At 37.2% G+C, this 24002-nt stretch overlaps 1 protein-coding gene across 1 annotated transcript in view; it reads right to left on the reverse strand.

Annotated features, from left to right (window-relative positions):
* The window catches only part of NALCN (sodium leak channel, non-selective), a gene marked incomplete at both ends in the record, with an annotated part of 325849 nt that overhangs the window by 270171 nt on the left and 31676 nt on the right, over window positions 1-24002 (reverse strand). The window contains 1 exon segment of the mRNA XM_080690305.1: window positions 10522-10676. Within this exon segment, the coding sequence (XP_080546431.1) occupies window positions 10522-10676 (155 nt within the window).

Here is a 24002-nt window from a genome sequence, read left to right on the forward strand (position 1 = left end):
ACATATGTGTACACACAAGTTTTTACCCCAATATGATGTATGAATATAATGTACCAATAAAAAATTAACAAACAAACAAACAAAAAAATGTTCCAGCCCACACTTGGCCTGAGACTGATCTCAGACACAGGCATTTATTTGATTTGATGTTTTCACAACTTTTCTTCTGGTTAAATTTCATGATCTATGCAACAAAATTATGAAAAACATGTCAGTTTTTCCTTGCCACATTATAGAGGAGCAAATATAGAAGTGCCAAGCATGCACACTCTTGGTTGGACTCTGTTGCCCTAGGTGTCTTTGTCATATGTGTCTTTCTTTTTTAATAAAAATCAATAACTAATTCCAGTGGCTGCACTAAACAGAAAGATGAATGCTGGAAAGACAGCCCTCTTGTGCCTTTTAAGTATGCATTATAAATCTCAATTATATATTTTGCAAATTATTCTTACTCATGGCTTCTTATGAAACTGCAACACAAATGCACATTCTGTGATAAATCACAGACACACAGAACACTTCTATTATGCATTAATTTGTAAAGTTTTTCTCTGCTATCATGCATGATATATAGCTCAACTACATTTAAATCCGATGAATCAATTTTTAGCAGCAATTTCGACAAAGTTCAATTTATATGCTATTATGATTTGAATAAAAGTAATTTCCTTCATATTTTATGTCTGTAAATATGGACATAGAATATAATAATATGTAATAAAAGATAAATTATAAAATAAAATGTTAATAAAATATATAAGAAGAGATTTTTAAATCAAGCATTCCCTATATCAAAGCTAAAACATTAGATCTGCGTGGGAGAATTCATTGTCAGTCTTATTTTAGCAAGATTCGAGGATAGCTCCTAGCACAGAAAGCTACTAATAATGAAAGTAATCATTGACATTTCCCATCAATACTTAATAAAAGTGATTTATGACTCAAAGAGGAAACTAAGTCCATACTTTATGGTCAATAGTACCCAAAGTCACAGGAGAAAAATACCATTAAGTAAGTAACAGCTTAAATGTACAATATTTTCCTTGGAAAAAATACCAGTCCCATAGTTCAATACCTGCTATAGTCTTCAGAAGTGACTATTCATTCTTTTTCTTGAAAGGCCCAATTAATTTATTAATGTCAGACAAATTTATAAAGCCATTACCTTAAGTTTACATAATAATAAAAAATCTATATCTTAATTTATGTGAAGATAACAATGTGTAGTTTTCCCACCTAATATCTTAGACAGACACATATAAAGAAAGGTCCTTTCCTTTCCTTTCCTTTCCTTTCCTTTCCTTTCCTTTCCTTCCCTTTCCTTTCCTTTCCTTTCCTTTCCTTTTGTGGTACTAGGAGATTGGATTGAGGGATATACCTCTGAGCTACATCCCAAGCCCTATTTTGTTTTATTACCATATTTTTAAATTTTGAAACAGAGTGTCACTAAGCTGTGGAGGGTCTCACTAAGTTGCTGACCCTGGACAGGGACCTGCGCTTTTCCTGTAACAACCTCCAAGTCCTGGTATAACAGGCCTGTGCCACCATTACTGGCTTTGATTTGTTTTTAAATTATGAGGGCTAATAATGTAAATATTCTTTATGTTGTCTCTAATAAAGAATTGGATTACTGTGCAATTTCAAATTTATTTGGATAAAATTGTTGGTTAATAAGTGGTAGTTTAGAAAGAAAAATTAAACATTCACATCTCTAAGGCAAAAAGAAAGTCAAATACACAGGAAAATGAATACATGTAAGCTATAATTGAGCACAGTGAATATATATGTATATCTGTAGTAGAGATGTATATATATATATATTATATGTATATATCTACATTGAATTTTGAATATAATTCAAATAACTATAAACTTGAACATACCAAATAGCATATTTTCCTCACTTGCTACATTTTCTTGCACACTTCTATCCTCCACCATCTGATCTTTGTATTAAGCAGTATTGAGTCATTTTTGCTACCAGTATCTCCAATCCTTGTCCATGTGTTTATAGCTCAAAGACTTATCTTGTATCCTGTAGGACTGCATTGCCTTGGGGTATCTTTTATATTTAGATTCTTACATCTAACATATATTATGCCTATTACAGTGGGCCTTCCCACACAGATTTCACGTCCATAAATTTGACCAATCACGAGCCCCAAAAGCCTGAAAATATATTGTATCTGTGCTAAACACATTCAGACTTTTTATTCTAACATTTACTCCCTAAACAATACAGCATAAAACTACTTACAGAGCATTGACATTTTATTAGGCATTATAAACAACAAAGAGACAATTTAAATATGGTAGGATGTGCAGAGGTTATATGCAGATATTATGCCATTTTATTTTTTATTTGTTTATTTGTTTGTTTATTTATTTATTTATTTATTTATTTATTTTTGGTGGTACTGGGGTTCCTGGAAGCCCTTCTACCTCCGGGCTACACTCCCAGACCCATTTTTATATTTTTTATTTGGAAACAGGGTCTCCTAAGCCAGCATGGCTGGTTTCGAACCTGCGCGATCCTCCTGTCCCCGCCTCCCAGGCACAGAGATTACAAGCGTGTGCCACCACGTCCAACATTATGCTACTTTTATACATGGATTTTGGTATCCAAGGGGCATTTGGAACCCATCCCCTCAGGACACTGAGGTATGGCACAACTCTGTCACAGAGAAATTGAAAGCCAGAGTCCACCCTCTGGGGGCCGTTGGTTTGCAGGGAGAATCTGGTAGGATTGAATATTCTTAATTTTCATTATGTTCACATCAGCCCTTGTCTTAAAGACTTCCAGGCAAGAAAAGGAGGCAAGACCTCTGAGGGCAGATCATGATGTAGGAGGACATATCTGGTCTATTATCATAATTCGGCTCTGTCAGAGACCGGCTGTTCTGATAAACCACAGGAATGGCAGCCTTTCATGGCTGACTTCACAGATAATAGAGTCTGCAGCCTGAGAGCCCATTTCCCACCTCACCGGGTAGCAGGCAGCCGTGGCCACGACAGGGCAGGCAAGAGGCTCTGGGTAAGTCAGAATTCATTGGGCTTCTAATCTCACTCTCCTCCCATACAGTTGGGGATGAGCAAACCTCATAGGTTTATTTTGAAGATTAAAAATATAATGGGTGGAAAATCTTCAATACAGTTGGGGATGAGCAAACCTCATAGGTTTATTTTGAAGATTAAAAATATAATGGGTGGAAAATCTTTTCCCAGATGCCAGTTACCTGATAAGCAATCAATAAATGATCCCATTAGTTGTCCTAAGTAATGGTAGTAATGAATACTAATTAAAAATAAAGGCTGTGTGGGGGACAATTAGTCACTGTCACAACACAGTGCTGATTATTATCTAGCCTTATCTTTGATTATTATAGTTAAACAGAAAAGAGTCCACCATTTACAGCGCTTATGGCATTAAAAGCATATATTATTTAGATGTATTTTTTTGTGGTACTGGGGATGGAACCCAGGGGCATTCTACCTCCAGGCTACACTCCCAGACCTATTTTATATTTTTATTTGGAAACAGGGTCTCTTAAGCCAGCTGAGGCTGGCTTCGAAACTGCACGATCCTCCTGTCTCAGCCTCCCAAGAACGGGGATTACAAGCATGCGCCACCATGCCCAGCTTAGATGTATTTTTATTAGTTATTTTCAGAGTGCTCTGATTTGAAGTTTGATTTTGCTATGGACTTCCTATGATACAAATTGTTTCAATCAGGTTTAATATCTTTTGGGTTGTTTGTTTATTTACTTATTTGTTTATTTTGGTGGTACTGGGGTTCCTGGAAACACTTCTACCTATGGGCTACACTCCCAGACACCTATTTTTAAAATATTTTTATTTGGAAACAGGGTCTCTTAAACCAGTGATGCTGGCTTCGAAACTGCGCGATCCAACTGTCTCTGCCTCCCAAGCGCGGAGATTACAAGCGTGCGCCACCTTTTGGGTGTTCTAAAATTGAGCTTTTCTTTCATTCTTATGATTCTAAAGCTAGTAACAACAACAGTAACAGAATATCTGATGTCTATTTACTTCCTGAGTGACATTTCAGGATGAATTTTATTATCAAATGTCATTCATTGGGCTGTTTACTCCAAACTGAATATGTTTTGAGTTTTGCCTGATTATATAATTAATGGAGAATTCAAACCAATTCCTGAATAGTTTTGTCCTCATCTTTTATACTGAGTGTCTAACTTTCTTCTGAAAGATCACTAAAAGTAAATTGCCAGTTTAATGGTGTTTATATTTTATTTGGAAACAGGGTCTCACTAAGTTGCTGAGAGCCTCACTAAGTAGCTGAGGCTGGCTTCAAACCTGCGTGATCCTCCTGTCCCAGCCTCCCAAGCCCGGGTATTACAAGCATGCGCCACCACGCCCGGCTCTTTAATGGTGTTTAGTGTGGTTTCCTTCCCAGGCAGGATAACCTTGATGGTGCCTTTTGTCTAATATCACATCACATCATGCTTGTTTGGACAAAGGTCACCACCTCCCTCAACAGAACCCCACCCAAAGTGGGAAGCACTAGCATTCTACTACCAATGAAGAATAAAGTAAGTTTTGCAAATTCATGTTTGACTTTTCTGCTTAAATAACACTAATGTGAATTGGGATTAGAACTTGTAGAGAGAGCGGGATATAGTGGGTATGTACATAAAATGAGAAATGGTGTTGTCGTGCCTCTTCCTGGAGTTGCTATAGCATTTTTTTCAGAGGCTCAGTCTCCCCACATGCCACCCACGTTTGTGTAGTCCATTCTGGCTGTAATTACCATTATTTCATTTCAGTGCTCTTATAGGAAATCACAGTCCCTTTTTTAATTCCAGGTTTTCCATTCTCGAGTGTTCATAGCCACATGAGAGCACAAAGGAAGGATGGGTTTGAGGAAGTAGAGCACAGTTTGTAAATAGGGTAAGTTAGTGTGATTTTGTTTCTGTTGTATCTCTACACCCTACAATTTGCAGTATTGTCTATCCCCGAGCCTTTCCACTCTATTACTATCCACCTCCTCCCACACACTTTAATCCAGAAATCTGAATGTGTGCTATATGGATTTCTGAGATCTTCAAATGTGTCCTTTCAATAATGCCTGGTCCTCAGTGGTTTGGAACATGAAGGGGATGTGATATCCTATGTGCATGACTAACATTTTAGCAGGGATGTGTTGGTTAAGAATCCTTAAGAATGAGGCACAGTGTTACCAAAGCAAACCCTTACCTAGTAGTACTTGTCCCCAATTGACTTAAAAATCAGTATGTGTGAGGCTGCCACAGATAGGCAATACATGACTACTCTCTCATTGGCTATTATAACCTTTGGCATGTGGGTTATGGTGATAACAGTTGTCAAGGTTACTCTTCATTGACCTGAGGTCTGCATTGGCTGAAAACACTGAGCATTCCCTTGGGCCTGCAGTTATTCCATGGGTGATTGGAAAATGATGAAAATCATATCTGTATCCATATTGCCTTTGTCTCCCTTGTTACCTTAATTATTTAGAGAGCTATGATACCTAGCACATGGATCACTCCGAGACCTTCATTTACTTGATATGGGAATGGTGTACGGGGATTAGTGTATCTTTTTTTCTGTAGTATTTATTAATACAAAATAAGGAATAAATCTAGGTGCTTACTGACAGACAAATGGATAAATGTGATATAATGTGTATGTATATATATGTAAGTATATATGTATACTTGTGATATATATTTGTATATATGATACATCACATTTATATATAGTGTTATTCAGTCCTGAAAAGAATGAGCCCCTGTCATTTGGAGCCTCATGATAAAACTGGAAGATATTATGTTAAGTGATAACCATATGTTTTCACTTAGAGGCAGACACTAAAATCATTGACCTCATAGAAGTAGAGAACAGAATTAGGGTTCCCAGAGGCTGGGGAGGTATTTGCAATGGAGAGAATGGAACAGTTTAATAAGAACATCAAATTCTGATGACCAATAGCACAGTAGAGTTACTGTGGTGGACAAGATATGATTATTTCAAAATAGCTAGTAGATAGGATTTTGAATTCCCATCACAGAGAAATAATAAATGCTTGAGGTGCTGGGTATATCAATTATCCTCATATGTTCACTACACACTGTACACGTGTTGAAATATCATATTGTATCCCTCAAAAGGAACAATTATGTGACAGTTAATATTTTAAAATATTTTTAAAGAGACACATACAGAAAACCTTCTCTTCCCCAGGTGGTCAGATGATCCTAAAGTAAAACAGATTTGAAACACTTCAATTTTACTCCATATTCCTCAACCCAAATCAGTAGTATTGGGACCCACCTCACAACTGAGTTTTTTCTTCATTCCATCTCTTTACTAATTACTTTCAGGAATGAGGGTCTTTCCATTGTGATGATACACGGAGCCCCAACTACATACTGATTTTTTTAAGTCACACAGGAGACCACCCTGGTCCTCCAGTCGAGAGCATGTGTTACTGTAGAGTATCTGTATTCTGCTGGCCCTGTCTGAGATCCACAGAAGCCAGAGTCCTCTCAGGAAGTTTTCTGCTAAACAACTAGGCCCAAACTCTAGTGGTTTATAGTTACAGGTTGTTAAGTAAAATAAAATTAAATCTAGAATGTCTCCTGGAAAAGCTTATGTATTGATAATGCAAAAATGTTCAGAGGTGAACAACAGGGCTCTAATCTCATCACCGGGCAAATTCACTGATGGAGTCATAATTCGGATGAAGTCACTGGGGGGCGTGGCCCTGGGGACTAGATCTGTGCATGGTCCTCTCCTGTGGATCTTGCTCTGCTTCCCGGTGCCCTGGCAGTTGTCCTCTGCTTCATTCTGCCGCCATGATGATCCTGCACTGGAGCCCGCCAATTGTGAACTAAGCCTTTGAAATCTTGAGCCATATAGGCTTTACGTCTCTAAGTTGTTCTTGTCAGGTATTTTAGTAACAGCCACACACACACACACACACAAACCTTACTAAAATACATTTTTTTCAGAGTCCTTAATTATAAAAATGACATTTTTGTTTTTCAGCTTTTCTGATGTTTAGATGATTTTAGGAATACAAAGATGTCTCTACTCTTTACAACAGGAACTCTTTATAGTTTTTTATATTTAGTGACTCTTTTTTAATTGTTTTTTGTGGTACTGGGGATTGAACTCAGTAGCATTCTACCTCCAAACTACACCCCAGCCCTATATTTTATTCTTTATTTTTGAGCAGGGCCTCACTAAATTGAGGAGAGCTTCACTAAGTAGCTGAGTATGACCATGAAACTGCTATCCTCCTGTCTCAGCCTCCCAAGTCCTGGGATTACAAGCGTGAGCCACCATGCCTGGCTTCCATAATACATTTTAAGTTAGAGTTTTTCAACATTATCAATATTAAATTTTAATGAAATAAAAAATTACTTGTAACAAATTTTATCAATGAACTGAAAGACAGTGCTTTGTATGGTATTTTAATTAGGAAGAAAATGAAGTGTGTTCCTTTTTAATTAATCATGATTATTTACTTATACCAAATTCTTATGCACAACTAGGCGCCTAACTATGTTTTAAATTAAATTACATATCTAAATAAATGATCATATATATTCACATATGTGTAATAAAATAATTTATTTGTCCCATTGTCTTGTGTTTATATAATAACTTTAGTTGGGCGTGGTGGCGCATGCTTGTAATCTCCGCGCTTGGGAGGCAGAGACAGGAGGATCGCGCAGGTTCGAAGCCAGCCACGCGCGCTGGCTTAGGAGACCCTGTTTCCAAATAAAAATGTAAAAATAGGTCTGGGAGTGTAGCCCGGAGGTAGAAGGGCTTCCAGGAACCCCAGTAACACCAAATAAATAAATATATAATAACTTTAAATGGTCTACAATATTGATATTTGTGTATCTACGGAAATACATATCAGGAAGAAACTAAATTTTTAATCTAAACAATCATAACCAGCTAAATTTTTTGATTATGGGACAGAATCAACATTTCATTATCTAACCATTAGTCATACAAGGGTGGCAGGTTCAATCACCATTTGAGACAGAGACACAAACAGATTAAATTAAGCTTGTCTAGAAAGAAAGATATTTTCTTCCATGTGAGGAATAATGAGTATAACCAAGAAAAATAGATAAAACGTTGGAAAATAGCAACCAGAAAACAACTTAATTTCCTATTGTGGGTCTACCTCCTAGTACCAACATGAATGCTTACTTATGAATTTAAAAGAACACATACTTAGTTCAGCCCATTAGTAAATATTTATACAGGGCTCCCATGAGCCAGGGATTGCATCAGGCCCTGGAGAGTTTTACAAAACTAAAAAAAAAAACGAAACTTTATGTTTTCAGTGTTTCTAAATCTTCGAGAGATAAATGTACAAATACATAGTACAGTTACAGTAAGCTGACCTGCGTAGGGGGCCTGCTGCCCTCAGATTCCCTGCCAGAACTGGGCCTTGCAAACCAACACTGCTTATATGTCGCCTTCCTTTCTCAGAGAGAGATGGAATATGCCCTTTATTAACTCAAGTTATTGTGATTCACCGTAAAGAAAAGTGAATCAACTTGAATATAAGTCAGCATTTTGAGCTTCGGCATGGTTGCTGCTGTGACTAAAATGTTCAGGGTGTGGTTTGCTTTTGCAAAATAATTTAGAAGGATTGGAAGGTGTTTTGTTCTGTCTTGTTTTGGGTGCAAGGACAGTTGATCCATTGAAGAGTGGCCACTCTTCATAGAAGATGCAAGTCAACCTACCCAGTTAACACCTGGCAGAATGGGCTACAGCCCCGCAGCCCAGCTGGTGGGATTATCAGCCTGTTCTCTCAGGACTACTTCATCTGTGTATCTCATCTCCCATGCCACATCTGTGATAGCCTGTGTGTGGCTGAAAGTCCTTGGTATGATCCATAAGAGGCCTCTGTACCTCTGAGACATAGAATTTAAGATTGATTGCGAAGGCAGCTAAGTATAAAAGAGTATGAAAAATTGAAAGTTTCACATGGTTCATGTTCTAGGTGTGTGTGTGTATGTGTGTGTGTGTGTACCACTGGGGATTGAGTTCAGGTCCATTCGACTTCTGAGCTATACCTCCAGCCATTATTTTAAATAATTTCTTTTAATTTTGAACGGAGTCTTGTTAGGTTTCTGAGAGTCTTGCTAAGTGAGGCTGATCTCAAAACTGTGATTTCCTGTCTCAGCCTCTCAAGTACTGAGATTATAGGCAGGTACTACCTCATTTGGCTTAGATTTTTGTGAAATAGGAAGAAAATCATGACATTAGTCAAAAGAAAAGAAAGAATATCATCCAGCTATGAGCAGTCAACCCAGTATATTAAAACATTAGAATCAAATTTAGAGATGTTGTGAGTAGACTTGAAAAAGATACTATCCATTTGAGCATTTCAGCCCAAGTTCAGCACTATATTCTGCTGGAAGCTGCAACTTTGTGGTTTCTTTCATAAATCAGAAAGTAGTCCTTAATCATTGTAAGGACTTCACATAGGCTTTCTGAAATTCCAGTTCCTAGCTTGGAGTTCACTGCAACAGCCTGGCACCTCTCTCCACTGAAGGGCAGGGAGAAGCACACTCAGTGGCCACTTTTCTGATAGAAATCTCTATGACTGAGTTGCAGGAAAAGCCACCCAGAGTTGATGGGTCGTGCTCACCCTAGATATAGAATCTCCCATTGTATAGCTGTTCACTGAGATGCAAAACCACATCAAAAGTCAGAAAATAGATTTGATTTCCAAAAGAGTACAACCACCTTTCTGCTTTATCTAGAAAAAGTGACATTTGTCCTTAGGCTGTGTGTCTTTCCATGAAACTGAGCCTTGCAAATTTAAGGAAAATTTCATTCTTAAAACATGATTTCAACAACAATCCTCGAAGCATAAAGTATTTGTTTAGAATTCCATGTTTTTTTCCCCTTTTATAACAAAATATGTGTAACTTGAATGGAGTTGTAATAAGTACAATGATACCAACCAAGTGCCAGGTGCTAATTTCTTTCATTACACATATAGGTGCACATTTCAGGACTTAATAGGAAAAGCCAAGAAGACACATACACAGCGGGCACATTCTATCATGTACAAGCTTTTCCGTATAGGTAGCTCACAGCACTTCCCAGTTCTCCACATTCATAAATGCAACATGCTACAGTTTTAAGACTTACCTTGCCTACGAGGGTATAGTTACATATGGAAGGAAAACAAGGGGTTTACTTTTAATGACTCTTAACCTTATTCAACAAGCAAATATTTTTAAATGCTATAAGAATCAAAATAGCCGAAGAGATCTTTAACTCTCCAAAGACATTGCTGAATATCCACGGTCACGGTCTATATGCTGCAGAATGTATAGTAAGATATATTATGATAAAGGCAATTATTATGATTATTTTATATCATATCCAGATACATCAAAATATCAATTATGTTATTCTATGCATTTCATAAACATCATAAAATAGAAATTGAAAATGAGTTTTACCAGTCAGACAGACCTATCTCATTAAAGCCACTGTAGCCCAGCTCCTGCCTGCTAAGTCCCAGATCTTCAAGGTCCATACATTTAAATCCTGGTGGGCACTGGTAGCCTTCTTCTAGCTCTGGTGAGCAGTGTGTATCTGGAATAGCTAAGCTATTCCAGGTTACATTCCTGGGAACAACACAGAAAAGTGTTAGAAATGTTGACGATTGCAAATGCTACTCAGAACAAATAATGTAATCATTCTTTATGAATAACCGCTCCATACAGACCCAGACTTAAGATCGATGACTCATGAGTGGTATTCAGAACACTGAAGCCATATCAAGCATTCTCAAATGCTACTTGATTCATCCCATTCCCACAACAGCCTCCTCAGAAGAATATTACCATTACTGCTTTTGTCATTAAAGACTAAGTTCCAGACAAGAAGGAAATTTTTCTATAGATTTGCATTGAAGGTTAACTTGTCTGAAGATTTCTTGTTCTTTGCAAACTCCTAGTTCTACTCGAAGTACAAATTTTACTCTTCTGCTTCTGGCCAACACTGTGATGATGGTAGTTTTTCATATGGTGCAAGCACTATGGGTCTTATAGTGGTACTTGGTCTTCTGTGTTGGCAGATGTACAGTTTAGAAAAAATAAAACAGACAAAAGAAATAGAAGGAACTAAATAATAACTGGAAAGAAAGAGTGTATGAAGTGATTTGGTGATAGTGCAAGAATATTAAAGTATTTTAGGTATTAAAGTATTTTCCAACTCTCTTAAAGGCATGCTGAAGATTAAGTTCACGTACAAGGATTTAGATCGGCAGTGTCTTTCTTTATAGCAAGAAGGTCACCACTGGAATGAGGACTAGAGGAGCTTATTCAGGGATAATCTTAAAATGGGCCCCATTGCTGTTATTTCAGGATATTCGCATGGACTGTGTAGAGGACAAAATTGGGCTGGACAATTTCACAAGCCCTCTGAGCCAAAGGCTTTGTTGGAGTTATTTAGCATGACTTCAGTGGTTCTAGAAATTTTCTGAGCTCCTTCAACTTATGAGCAAATTGAAGCAGACTTGTTAGATTACACGTTGTTTTCTACTACCTTCTTGTGTTTAATGAGCTGCTGTTAACTACTATGATAATGCTTTTGTTAATTTATAAATATTGGAGTTTTGCCGGGCGTGGTGGCTTGTAATTCCCACGCTTGGGAGGCCGTGACAGGAGATCTCGTAGTTTAGGAAGACAGCCTCGCTGGCTTAAAAGAACCTGTTTCCAAATAAAAAAATGTATAAAATAGGTCTGGGAGTGTATCCCAGAGGTAGAAGGGCTTCCAGGAACCCCAGTACCACCTAAATAAATAAATAAATAAATAAATAAATAAATAAATAAATATTGGAGTTTTTCCCTTGGATTCCCTTTGCTTTTTCTTTCATTTTAGCATGGAATTTCATTTTGACCCTGGCCCTCACTAACACAGATATTCCTCCAAAGTCTTTTGGCTTTGGAGGCAGCAGATTTTGAAACCATTTTTTTTTTTTGCCAACATCAAGCTATTAGCAAATTCTTATTAGAGACATATTTATTAGATGATTAATTACTCTGCAATACATGCATATAAACCACAGGGTAATTCTAATTTTTAAAAGTTAGAATGCGTATAAGAGTTTCAGAATGCATACTTGTTCTTTATCTAAGGTTCATTTTTTTTAAGTTAACAAAAATCTTTCAGATTTTAATTTGTTAATGTTAATTATTTTTCCTTTTTCTTTACTCAGATATTCTGAATAGAAAAGTTTTCTGGAACTAGGGCTATTAAATTGTTACTTCTACCAGACTTATAAATATGAACTATAATTTTCCCAGTCATGATAAATATCCACTCACACTTAAATAAATCTCAAGACCTGCATCTCTTACATAATTTTTAAAAAAATGATATCCTCCCTAATGTTTTAACCTCCCTAATTTTATTTTTATCTAACTTCCATGATAACTAAAATATTTAAAAAGCTCTTATTTGTTTTCATGTGCTACATCCAATTAAAAAATATTTAGCTTTTTTTCTTCTGTGACCTCTTGGTGGTGGTCTCTATAGTTGTTTTTGTGATGGGCAGAATAATGTTCCCCTAAAGATGTCCACATTCTGATCTCTGGCACCTGTAAATACAGAGTGGGCCTCCCATAGCCCTGTGTTCAGATTGAACCAACCTCAAATGGATAATATTATTTTTAAAAATCTTAAAAATTGTATCAATACTGAATACAAACCAACATTTTATTTGACCTTATGCCTTAAACAATATGGTGTAACTACTTACTGAATGCACACATTGTATTAGATATTATAAATAACCTAAAGATAATGTGGCCAAGCATGGTGGCTTATGACTATAACCTCAGTATTTAGGAGGCTGAGACAAGAAGATCACAAGTTGGAAGACTGCCTCAGAAACTTAGCAAGACTTTCAGCAACCTAGTAACATTCTGTTTCAAAATAAAAAATAAAAATAGGTCTGGATTAAATCTCAGAGGTACCCCTGGATTCAATCCCCAGTAAAAAGAGGAAGGAAGGAAGGAAGGAGTTAAGTATACAGGAGGATTATAAAGGGGTCTTATGTGAACAATACACCATTTTATACAAGATATTTGAGCATCCTCAGATTGTGGTATCTGCAGAGAGCTCTATAACCTATATCCCCTAGATACTAAGGGAAGATTATTTACATGGTAAAATGAAATTAAAAATATAGATATGATTTAGGTTAAAAAATCTTGAGTCTGGGAGAGTATTCTGGATTCCCTACGTGGGCCCAACCTCCTCACATGAGCCCTTAAAAGTAGAAAACTTTTCTTGGCTGTCCAGATAGAGATGTGATTCTGGGAGAAAGGCCCAGAAGGAGTCATCTCTACCAACTGTGAAGGTGCTGCCTTTGTCCATAATTCTTTGTCCATCTTCTTTTGAATTCAGCATTTATTACTGAGTTGCTCTGAATTTGGTCCTTGGTCTTCCTTTCTTTATCCATGACACCTCTCCCTGTGCAATCTCATCTTCTAGCTCAATCTTCTCTCATCCTACATCTCTTTCAGAGTCTTGGAACTACATGTCCAATTGCCTGTGAGATCTCTCCAGCTACTCTACAAGAACTTCCAGCTCAGTATGCCCCATAATGAACACAGCTGCCTTCCCCCGTGTTCCTTCTCATAATAACACCATTGTCCAAACAGCGGAGCAAGCTCAAAATTGTGGGTCACCCTGACAAATACTTCTCCCTCTAATCTTATGACTAAGCATCATGTTCTCTGAAAGAGCCCCCGCAGATATCTCTGGAGCAAAGTCAGCTCTCCCCATCTCTGCCTCCACATGCACCGCGGTCTAGCCTCCTGACCAGCCACGCTGCCTCTCGCTCCTGGCTCTTGAGACTATTCAGATTCACCGTGGTTCCCTCCTCGTGGCAAATCTGTAACATGATCAACAGGATCCCAAAGTATGTGGCTCTTCCCACCTTTTCAACATTCTTTGGCATAATTTTACCCCAAGTGTTCTAGTGTCCAACCAAGCCATTCCAGTCCCTGGCTCGCTCTCGCGTTTTTTTGGGGGTGTCCCCATTCAGTGGAACTCTCTCCTCTCCTCTTTGTTCAATTAACCCTACGTTTCAGCCCTCAAGCCCCAGCCTGGGAGTCACCTTCTCAGGGAAGACACCCCAGTCCCTCTGACTGCCTTACATTTTCTGGCTGTCACTTTTCAAAGTACGTCCACATTTTGTTTCTGACACTTAGAGGAAGTGCAATTCATGTATATGTGGTCCTCGGGTCATTGGATGTCTCCCAAACTCCATTTTTCCCTGGTGTAACTTCTAATTCCAATTAGTCCCTGACATGCTTAGCCTAGCCCATGATGAGTAAATTTATGGTGCATTCTAGTTAGACTATGATGCCTGTGTTCTGGTCAAACTCCAGTCTAGATGAGTGATTACAGTAGTTTTAAGATATGATTAACATGTAAGGCAAAAGAGTTTAATATTGCATATTACCCTCCGTAACATGAGTGGGCCTTGTCTTACTGTTGAAAGCTGTAAAAGACTGAAGTGCTCCAGAGGGGAAGGCATTCCCAACCTTCAGACAGCCTTTGGACTCAAACCCAAAACGTCAACTCCTGCCAGGATTTCTAGGCTGCCAGCCTGACTAAAGATGCTGGTCTTGCCAGCCCCCATAAGTGCATGAGCTAATTCCTTAAATTTGAGCCAATAAATAATATTTCCCTGGAGACCTTTAATGAATAATAGACATGCCACAGTTACTGTCTAAATCAATGAATGAATATCTTTCTATCATTATTAACATTTATGGTGAATTTATTTACTTATTTGCAAAGTAACTATAAAAAGAAACTCTTCAATACATGCATCCTGTGATTTTTATGAAGTTTTTATAGTCTGATACCTACACATTGGCATGGGTTTTCAATACTTTAAATTTCTGGCTTTAGTGGTTTCCACGTTTCAAAACAAGTACTGGAATCCCTCTGAGCAGTTAATTGCTTTTCAAAAGGCTTTAATTATCCTCCTGGCATATGTTTTTTTTTTTAATTCTTAACAAAATATCCTACTTACAAATAACATTCTGTAGGAATTTGAGATCAAAGAGAATGTGTTCTGAGCCTGTTGCTAAAATTGTTTATAATAACAGCCCCCAAATAATGACTTAGGACTTTAGAGTCCCATGGTTTTAAAATAACCATTAATCTTAATAGCAGAGAGCACTGAGCTGTATATTGGAAACTAAGAATTATCATCTTGTTTCAGTGATTAACCAGCTTCATTACCCTGGGCAACTCACTTTAACCATGTGAGCTTCAATCCCCTCACCTGTAAGCGAGACCCTTTCTTACTATGTAAGAAACATTTCCAAGAATGACATCATCACTCTTCCCTATCAGTGAAAATGGAAATGATTAGAGGGAATCCATGTGCCCAGAGTCCCACGTATTCCTCTTGAAGTACAAGTGTGATAAATAGCTTTCATATTTGCAATGTTGTATGCAATAGTTTAAGACTCTATGTTCAAGTTCTTTATTTCTCACAATATTATCTGTCTCTTTTAATAGTGAACTGTCGCTGGTGTTTATCAAAATGCATTTAGGGCTGAGCTTTGGGAATGACTACTACCAATGACCATCATTAGTAGTAGTAGAAATGGTGTTTATGACCATTTAGCCTTTTTTCAAAATGCAGAGTGGGGCCATTCTGTTTCATTTTAGAGTCTTTATTCACTCAAAAGAGTTATTTTTTATTCTTAATAAAAATTTATATATAATGTTATGCTTTCTACATCCCATACAACATGCTAAGAATAGAAGTATCCAGGAAGATATTTCCCATGTAGGGACTTCACTTTCACTGCGCGCAAGAGAGGATAGAACAGGAATGGTCACAGGAGAGCAGCAGCTGAAGAGCTGCGATGTGGCCAGGCGTGTGAGCACACGTGGGATCCCAGGATATCAGGCGAGACAGGAGGGTCATGGGTTCTACGACCTCAGCAATGTAGCGAGGCCCTTGGCAACTTAGCGAGACCTGGTTTCAAAATAAAGAACAAAACATGGGGCTAGGAGTGTAGCTTGGAGGAAGAATGCCCCTGGGTTCCATCTCCAGTACTGCAATAAATAAATAGAGAAATAAATAAATAAATGTAAAAAAGGGTTTCTCCCAAATTGTTACAGAAGAATGATTTACCACAAACTGACCATAACCCATTCCTAGTTTGTGAGAAAGGCCAAAAGGTAAATAACAACAACAACAACAATAATAATAATATCCCACTTTTTTAGTCAGGCCTGGTGGTGCACACTTGTAATCCCAGCATTTGGGAGGCTAAGACAGGAGGATCACGGTTTGCAGACAGCCTTGGCTACTTAGTAAGGCCCTTTGCAACTCAGTAAGACTCTGTTTCAAAATAAAGAATAAAAAATAGGGCTGGGGGTGTAGCTTGGAGGTAGAATGCCCCTGGGTTCCATCCCCAGTACCACACATATACACCAAAAAAAATAAAAAATAAAAACCTCACTATTTTAGAAAAGAGCTTATTGCCAAGTTTACTTAATAGGGTTTCACAAAATACACCTATAAATAGCAATTTATTTTACATTGTTTTCAATTTTGCTCCTTAAAGAACTGAAGACAAGCAGGATAATGTATTGATTTCTTGCACAGCCAAATCTGACTCATTTTTTGTAAAAGACTTTCACAGAGGCCAAGCTACAAAGTATTCTTGAAGTTGGTGACCCTTGAGAGATTGTTCATAATACAAAGCTGCACATACACAGCACAAATCTCTATGCAACAGAAATCACTGCTGTAACACAAGAGTATTGTGTTATTTATTGTATTACTAAAGTTTTGTTTCTGTTTATATTGTGGGTTAGGGAAAAAAATTAGAATCCATTTCTCTCCCAGTGAAGTACATGGGAGAGAAACACACACACACACACAGACACATACACACCCACACACACACACACTCCTACATTTTCACACCTAAGAGAACAGTGGGATGGTTAAGGGGCCTCGGATGCCTCATGTGTTGTGTGCCTCACTCTTAGTAGCAGCCAAGAAACCAAGGTTCTTTTTCTTGCTAAAACCTGGCCCCCGAGTGTAGCGGTTGTCTCTGTCATGGCATGTGCCCGCAGACAATCTGCTCGGCTGTTTCCTGCCTTTGGGTTCATTTCAGAGAATCAACTGGCTTCATTTTCACCTCGATTTAGCCTCCTCCTGTCAGAATTAATTAAAAACTCCTACGAGTTGGCCTCGCTCATTCTAATGCTGCCTGCTTTAAAGAACTAATCCAACCTTAGAAAGCAGGGATCTTGTTTGCAGAGATAAATTAGTTATTGATTTTTGAAGACTATTTTAGTGGCTCTACCCCAACTGATAGTAGGGTTGCAAAACAAGATAAACAGTCAGAGGCAGGAATAAATATTGACATCACATCCTTTTTTAATGGACAAGTTAATCTGGCCTATTTTCCAGGAAATCGCTTCTCTTTGTTGTTCAACTGAGGACTTTGATATGATTTCTTCACCCTTCATCCATTCCTAAATGGCCCCAATCGGCAAAGCTATAGAAAACGGCAGATATCATGCCTAGAAATGGTAAAAATTAAAAACTGTTTCAAGTAACTTTGAAATTTAAACGACAATACATGAGTTTACATTAAAGAAACACATTAAATAGCCATCTTGCTTTGCTCAATGTGAATACATATATAAATATATATACATATGCCAGAATAAGAGTTGATAGAGTTAAGGGGATAAGGGCAAAATGACAAAAGCCAAGAGACTAAAGTTGAGTCAGGAGCCAGTAATGATAAACACATGAACAGACTCAAAATTGTACCAGAAAAGTAATGTATCAAGACAATATGCCGATTAGCTTCAAACTGGCCCATTTTGAGCTAGCAAGTCAGTCTACTCTCCAATATATATACATACATATACATATACATATACATATACATATACATATACATATACATAATGTGGTACTGGGGTTCCTGGAAGCCTTTCTACTTCTGGGATACACTCCCAGACCTATTTTATATTTTTATTTGGAAACAGGGTCTCTTAAGCCAGCGCGGCTGGCTTCGAACCTGCATGATCCTCCTGTATCCGCCTCCCAAGCACGGGGATTACAAGCGTGCGCCACCACGCCCGGCAACTCTCCACAATATTTTAATTCGGGCCAAGAGCTAAGTCAAGCATAAGGTGTTTGGCTTTTGTTTTAGGAGCTGAAAGATGTAGGATGAGGAGGAATATGCACAGAGATGTGTCGGTTGTCATGATGGAAAGAGGCCACCAGAGTGCGGGTCAAGCACACAGGATTTGAGTTGGTGATTCATCCAGTTAGTATTGGATATCAAGGATCTAGTCCCTTCTTCAAAGAAGGCTCATACACCTGCACTGTGAATGAGAAATTCTGAGCAAATATGTCTCTTACATATTATAAAAATACGGCTATATTTATTGGATATAGTTTGCCTGAGTTGTATGGCTGGAGAGTGGCAATTTTTCCCACTCCAAAAGGCCTGTGTCCTTTGGGGATGACCAGCTGTCAGGGTAGTTGAAAAAGAAGATTAAATTAGGATTTAGGAAGTGCCAAAGCCCTGATCTCAGCTGCCCTCAGCCCCCAAGTACACTTGCCCAATTCAAACCCCAGGAAAAAAAATACATGCAAGCCACCAAGTTAAGAAAATTAAGAGGGCTGTCCTGTACTTCCAGAACATGCAGCAAATCTGCTTCTTTATGAGAATGTTAGATTACATTACTTCTGGTGATCCTTATACTTTTCTATGGGAATGGCTTTAAAGGGAGAGGAAACTCAAGTTGCCCACAGGCTAGCTAGAAACAGCATTTCTGTAAAGACTCAAGCTCTATCCTATTAAAAATATCATGTAATTGTGGTGTTTTACTGTATAGCTTTCAGAGCTGTAATGCAAAAGTAAGGTTTTAAATAATCTATTTCTTTTTTTTTATATTTATTGTAGAGAATATTGTATGTTTTTTTTAATTTATTTTTTATTGGTGCAATGTATTCATACATCTTAGTGGTATAAAGAAAATACTTTTGTAGACATACATGCACATCTCGCCCAGTTAGCCCCTACCACGATCCCCACCCCATTCCCTCCCCATCCCTCCTTCCCACGCTTGGCTTACTGGTTGACAGCTAGTATTATAGCAATTTATACAATATTAACATTGATAATCTCACATAACAGTTTCATTTGTCTGGTACCAAACTTTTGATGACTTAAAGATAACATTTCAATATTTCTTTTTGCTTTCTTTCTTACCAGAGAATATTTTTTCTTTTTTTTTTTAGGTGAAACTATCATACATTTATTTATTTATTTTTCAGAAAAAATCTATCCTGATATGGAATATGGACTCTAGATACCCAAAACAGTCTCAAAGAAGAACAAAGCTAGAAGATGTATATTTTTTGATTTCAAACCATATAAAGCTACAATAATTGAAACAGTGTAGTACTGTTCTAAAGGCAGATATATAAACCATTGGAGCTAAATAAAAGCCTAGAGATAAATTCTTTCATACATTGTCAAGTTATTTTTGACAAGGTTTCCATGAACTTTTGGTGGAGGAAATACTAGTCTTTTAACTAAATATTGTTGAAAAATAATAATAAATGAAAAAGAATAAAATTGGACCCTTACCTAACACATATACAAATATTAACTCAAAATAGATAAAAGACCTAAATATAAATCTTAATACTATAAGCTTTTAGAAGAAAATCTGGGTCATAAAACCTCACAACATTGAAATTGGAAGTGATTTCTTGGATATGATTTCAATGGCACAGGCAACAAAAGAGTAAATAAACTCCCTAAAAAATAAAAAAAATATTGTATATCCAAAGACAATGTAAACAGAGTTAAAAGTTACTGATCCTCTTCCAAGAGTTCATCCTATGACCCATTTCTCCCTAACTCTCACATATTAGGGAAAGCATCTGATTTCTTATTTTTTGTGCCATTGTTGGTGGGATTGCAAATTAGTGCAACCACTTTGGAAAACAGTATGGAGAATCCTCAGAAGAATGGGAACAAATCTTCCATTTGATCCAGCAATACCACTGTTGGGTATCTACCCAAAAGAAAAGAAACCAAACTACCAAACTAATGCATGTGTATCTATGTTCATAGCTGCACAATTCACCATAGCCAAACTATGGAACCAGCCAAGATGTCCATCAACAGATGAATGGATTACAAAACTGTGGGATATGTACACAATGGAATTTTACTCAGCCATCAAAAAAAACTCAATTACATCATTTTCAGGGAAATGGATGGAACTGGAGGACATTATGCTAAGTGAGATTAGTCAGGCACAAAAAATAAATAATCTATTTCTAAGCCAGCCAATTCTGAGAATCTCAGTTCCACCTAAAACAATGAAATGTAGTTAACAATGAATATTTTCACAAAGATCATCAGATTTTCTCTACCAATGAGTCCTTATCCTAGAAATTACTTTTCAAAATGTAATGAAGGTAAGGCTAGAGTCATTTGTGTTATTAAGATTTCCATCATAGGGAAAATCAGATTGGTCAGGTAGACCCTGAGACGTCAAAATGATTCTAAATGTGGTTGCTATGGAGGCAACTATGGGGAGCACTGTCTGGGAGGGATGGACTTGGTGGTGGGGGCGGGCCCTCTCTCCACAGCCACATAGATGTTCAGAAGCTCTATGATATTTCAGAATTCAGCCTTAAATGAAGTGGTTAAAATATTAAATACTTAGTCATCTGCCCCATCGCAAATTTTTCTCCCAGGAATGTGCTTCTTGACCAAAGGGAAATGAAGCACTTTTATTCTAACACCTGAGACACACATATGCTGAAGGTCATCTTGTATGCTGAACAAGTCCCAGCTGAAAGCTTGGGTGAGCTTGTCAGAGAGAAGAGGGTTTAAACCCTGTTCCTACTGCTCACAACTTGTTTTTATCTTGGCCATCTTATTTAACCTTTTAAGCTGCAACTTCCTTGGCTGCAATATAGGCGGTAAAAAGGAAACATAGCTCGCCAGGTTGCTATGAATGTTAAATGAGAAAACATATATCGATTGTTCAGTAAGGGTTATTTACCACTACTTATCAATAGAAGTCTTATACCCTATATAATTATATTATCCTCTCTTTTGAAAAGGAATCATTTGATCCAGAGAAAGGCTGTCTTGGAAATGATCACACGACTCAATTTCTGTTGAACATTTTTTCAAACAGCATGGGGATGATGAAGACTTTAACAAATGTTTCTGCTGTTCAGAATTCAGAGGAAAGTCACCTGGGTGTGGTGGCGCACGCTTGTAATCCCCATGCTCGGAGGCAGAGACAGGAGGATTGCGCAGGTTTGAAGCCAGCCTCTCTGGCTTAAGAGACCCTGTTTCCAAAAAAAAAAAAAAACATATATAAAATAGGTCTGGGAGTGTAGCCCAGAGGCAGAAAGGTTTCCAGGAACCCCAGTACTATCACCAAAAAAAAAAAAAAAAAAAGAATTCAGGGAAAAGTCACAGTATTAATTTTCAAATGGACTTTCAATTTATTCTGTAAAGTTTTATTATATTTATAATTTTATATTATTATTATTATTGAGAAGTTGACTTATATTAGTGGATCATGTGACTTATGTCTTAGAGATTGGTGTGCAGAAAATTTTAAGAGAGACGCATGCTGTCCTATAATATATATTCCAGATCATTGTTTTATACAACCAGATGAGATTAAATTTCTTGGAGCATAACATCTAGATAAAGATGGAAACCAGATATAACATAGACTTTAATTTTCTCTATGTGCAGAAAATATACTACTTATATGATAAAGAATTTATGTATATAGCCAGGCATGGTGGCACACGTTTGTAATCCTAGCTTTGGGAGGCTGAGACCGGAGGATCAAAGTTCTCAGAGAGTCTCAGCTACTTAGTGAGGCCCTGTTTCAAAATTAAAAGGACTGAAAAATAAGGCTAGAAGTGTAGCTCGGAGGTACAATGCCCCTGGGTTCCATCCCCAGAACTGCAAAAAAAAAAAAAAAAAGATACAGATGTGTGTATAGTTTTATGAATGTAAAATTAAAATGTCGAAATTGCTCAAATTGTAGAATAAGCATGGGCTTGGAAGTTAAACTTAAGTTCAAATCTTGACTCTCACTTCCTCCCTGGATATATTATTTAACCTCTCTGGGAGTGTATCCTTATCTGAAAAATGGAAAAAATAGCTCTTTTCAGATTGCAAGAAGAGTTAGCTATAAAAGCAAAATACCTGGGTATAATAGATGCTCAACACATGTTGCTATTATTAATTGAAAATCTTTATGCACTACTTAATTTCTGATTTAAATGCTTTAGACAAAAATTACCTAATATGCTATTATACAAACATATCCTTATATTCCCTTCTTATCAGACATCTCTGCATAAATCCTGTAAGTTAAAAGTAACAGTCACTCTTGCTCTTCCTCCTTCCAAAAAACAAGTTTAAATAGGTCAAGACTTCCTAGACTTTTGCATGAATTTAAGGCATTTGTAATTTTATATATTCTAAAGCATTGTCTCTAAAGATTACAGAAATTAAAAATTGTAATATACCTTTACTGGTGTATTATGTATGATATGCATCATATCATAATGTAGTTCAGAATGATAGTGACGTCCATGCACACAGCACTTGCGAGCTTCCTCACTGGCTCCCTGCACACTCTCTGCTCTATCCCATCCATGATAATGATATTAGTATTGATAATTCCACATGTGCACAAAACATAACTTCAATGGAAGTGTTTCCTTCATTAATTCTCCATTCTTACCCCCCACATCACCATCTCTCAATCCCTTTCTATTGTTCCATTGGGGATACAGTAGGAACTTTAGAAAATAGTAGGGAAATTAAAATATAATACTCCAAGTTCCACTATGTTTCCATTTTAATCTTCTAACCTATCCATTAAAAATCAATCTTTTGTGAACAGAATTTATAAGACAAAATTTAAATTCACTCTTCAGTGTACTTAAATTTTATGTAAACTAGCAATAGCCAACTTCCCCAAATCTAACTATATATTTCTCTAGTACAACTCATAGTGATTGCTTGGGAAGGATGACCATAGAATGCATGGTCCATACATAGACCTCTCAGGACAGAAAAAGAAGCTATTAGTAATTACTCTGAAACAATGTGGATAAGCCAAAATTATCTTGGCTATCTATAATCCGCCATCACTTTATCTCTTATAACTACTTGTACAGCTATCACAAACGGTTACCTGAACACTTGGTAGAATCCCAATCTCTCTCTAATAAGCTTTTATATAGTTAACATTTATACTTACTTCTTGTAAATTTATTATAATTATCTCACTCTTGGGACTAAGATTTCATTATTTGATATGAAGCTATGAATACGTCTTCCTACTTTTTCAGGAATGATAATAAGGTATCAGGAAAGTCTTCACCTCTTCTCTTTCACCTGCCAGCTTGGTTTTATTCCTTCCTCTCTCGGCTCGTGGGTGATCTCTGCCAGCACTTTTGGCATTATATAGAGCACTGCTTCTGCTACAGGCTACTGCTCTTGTTAACTTTCTTTAGGAAACGAACTGCTTCGCTCAGTAAGATCTCATTACTTTTTCCACAACTGCCTTAGGCTGCTGTTGATTATCAGAGAAGCATCTAAGGCTATGGTGGTAATGTCATCGACGACATAGCTAAGATTCCTTTCCATATGCTTTAGAAAATGCATTCCATTTTAAAACAAGACTGCATATATTGAGTTGCTCCCCTCTTTATCCCACTTGCCTCACAGATTAAACAGAATCAATTCCAGGGGTCAGCTTTGTAACTCAAGCTATACAAGGATCTTCCATGATGCACCTACCACACATGCAAATCAATTAGGCAGAAATGGGAAGGATTGTTGAAGTACAATGGTTATGAG

Source organism: Muscardinus avellanarius (assembly GCF_963383645.1).
Source record: "Muscardinus avellanarius genome assembly, chromosome: 2".
NCBI classification, from domain to species: Eukaryota; Metazoa; Chordata; class Mammalia; order Rodentia; family Gliridae; genus Muscardinus; species Muscardinus avellanarius.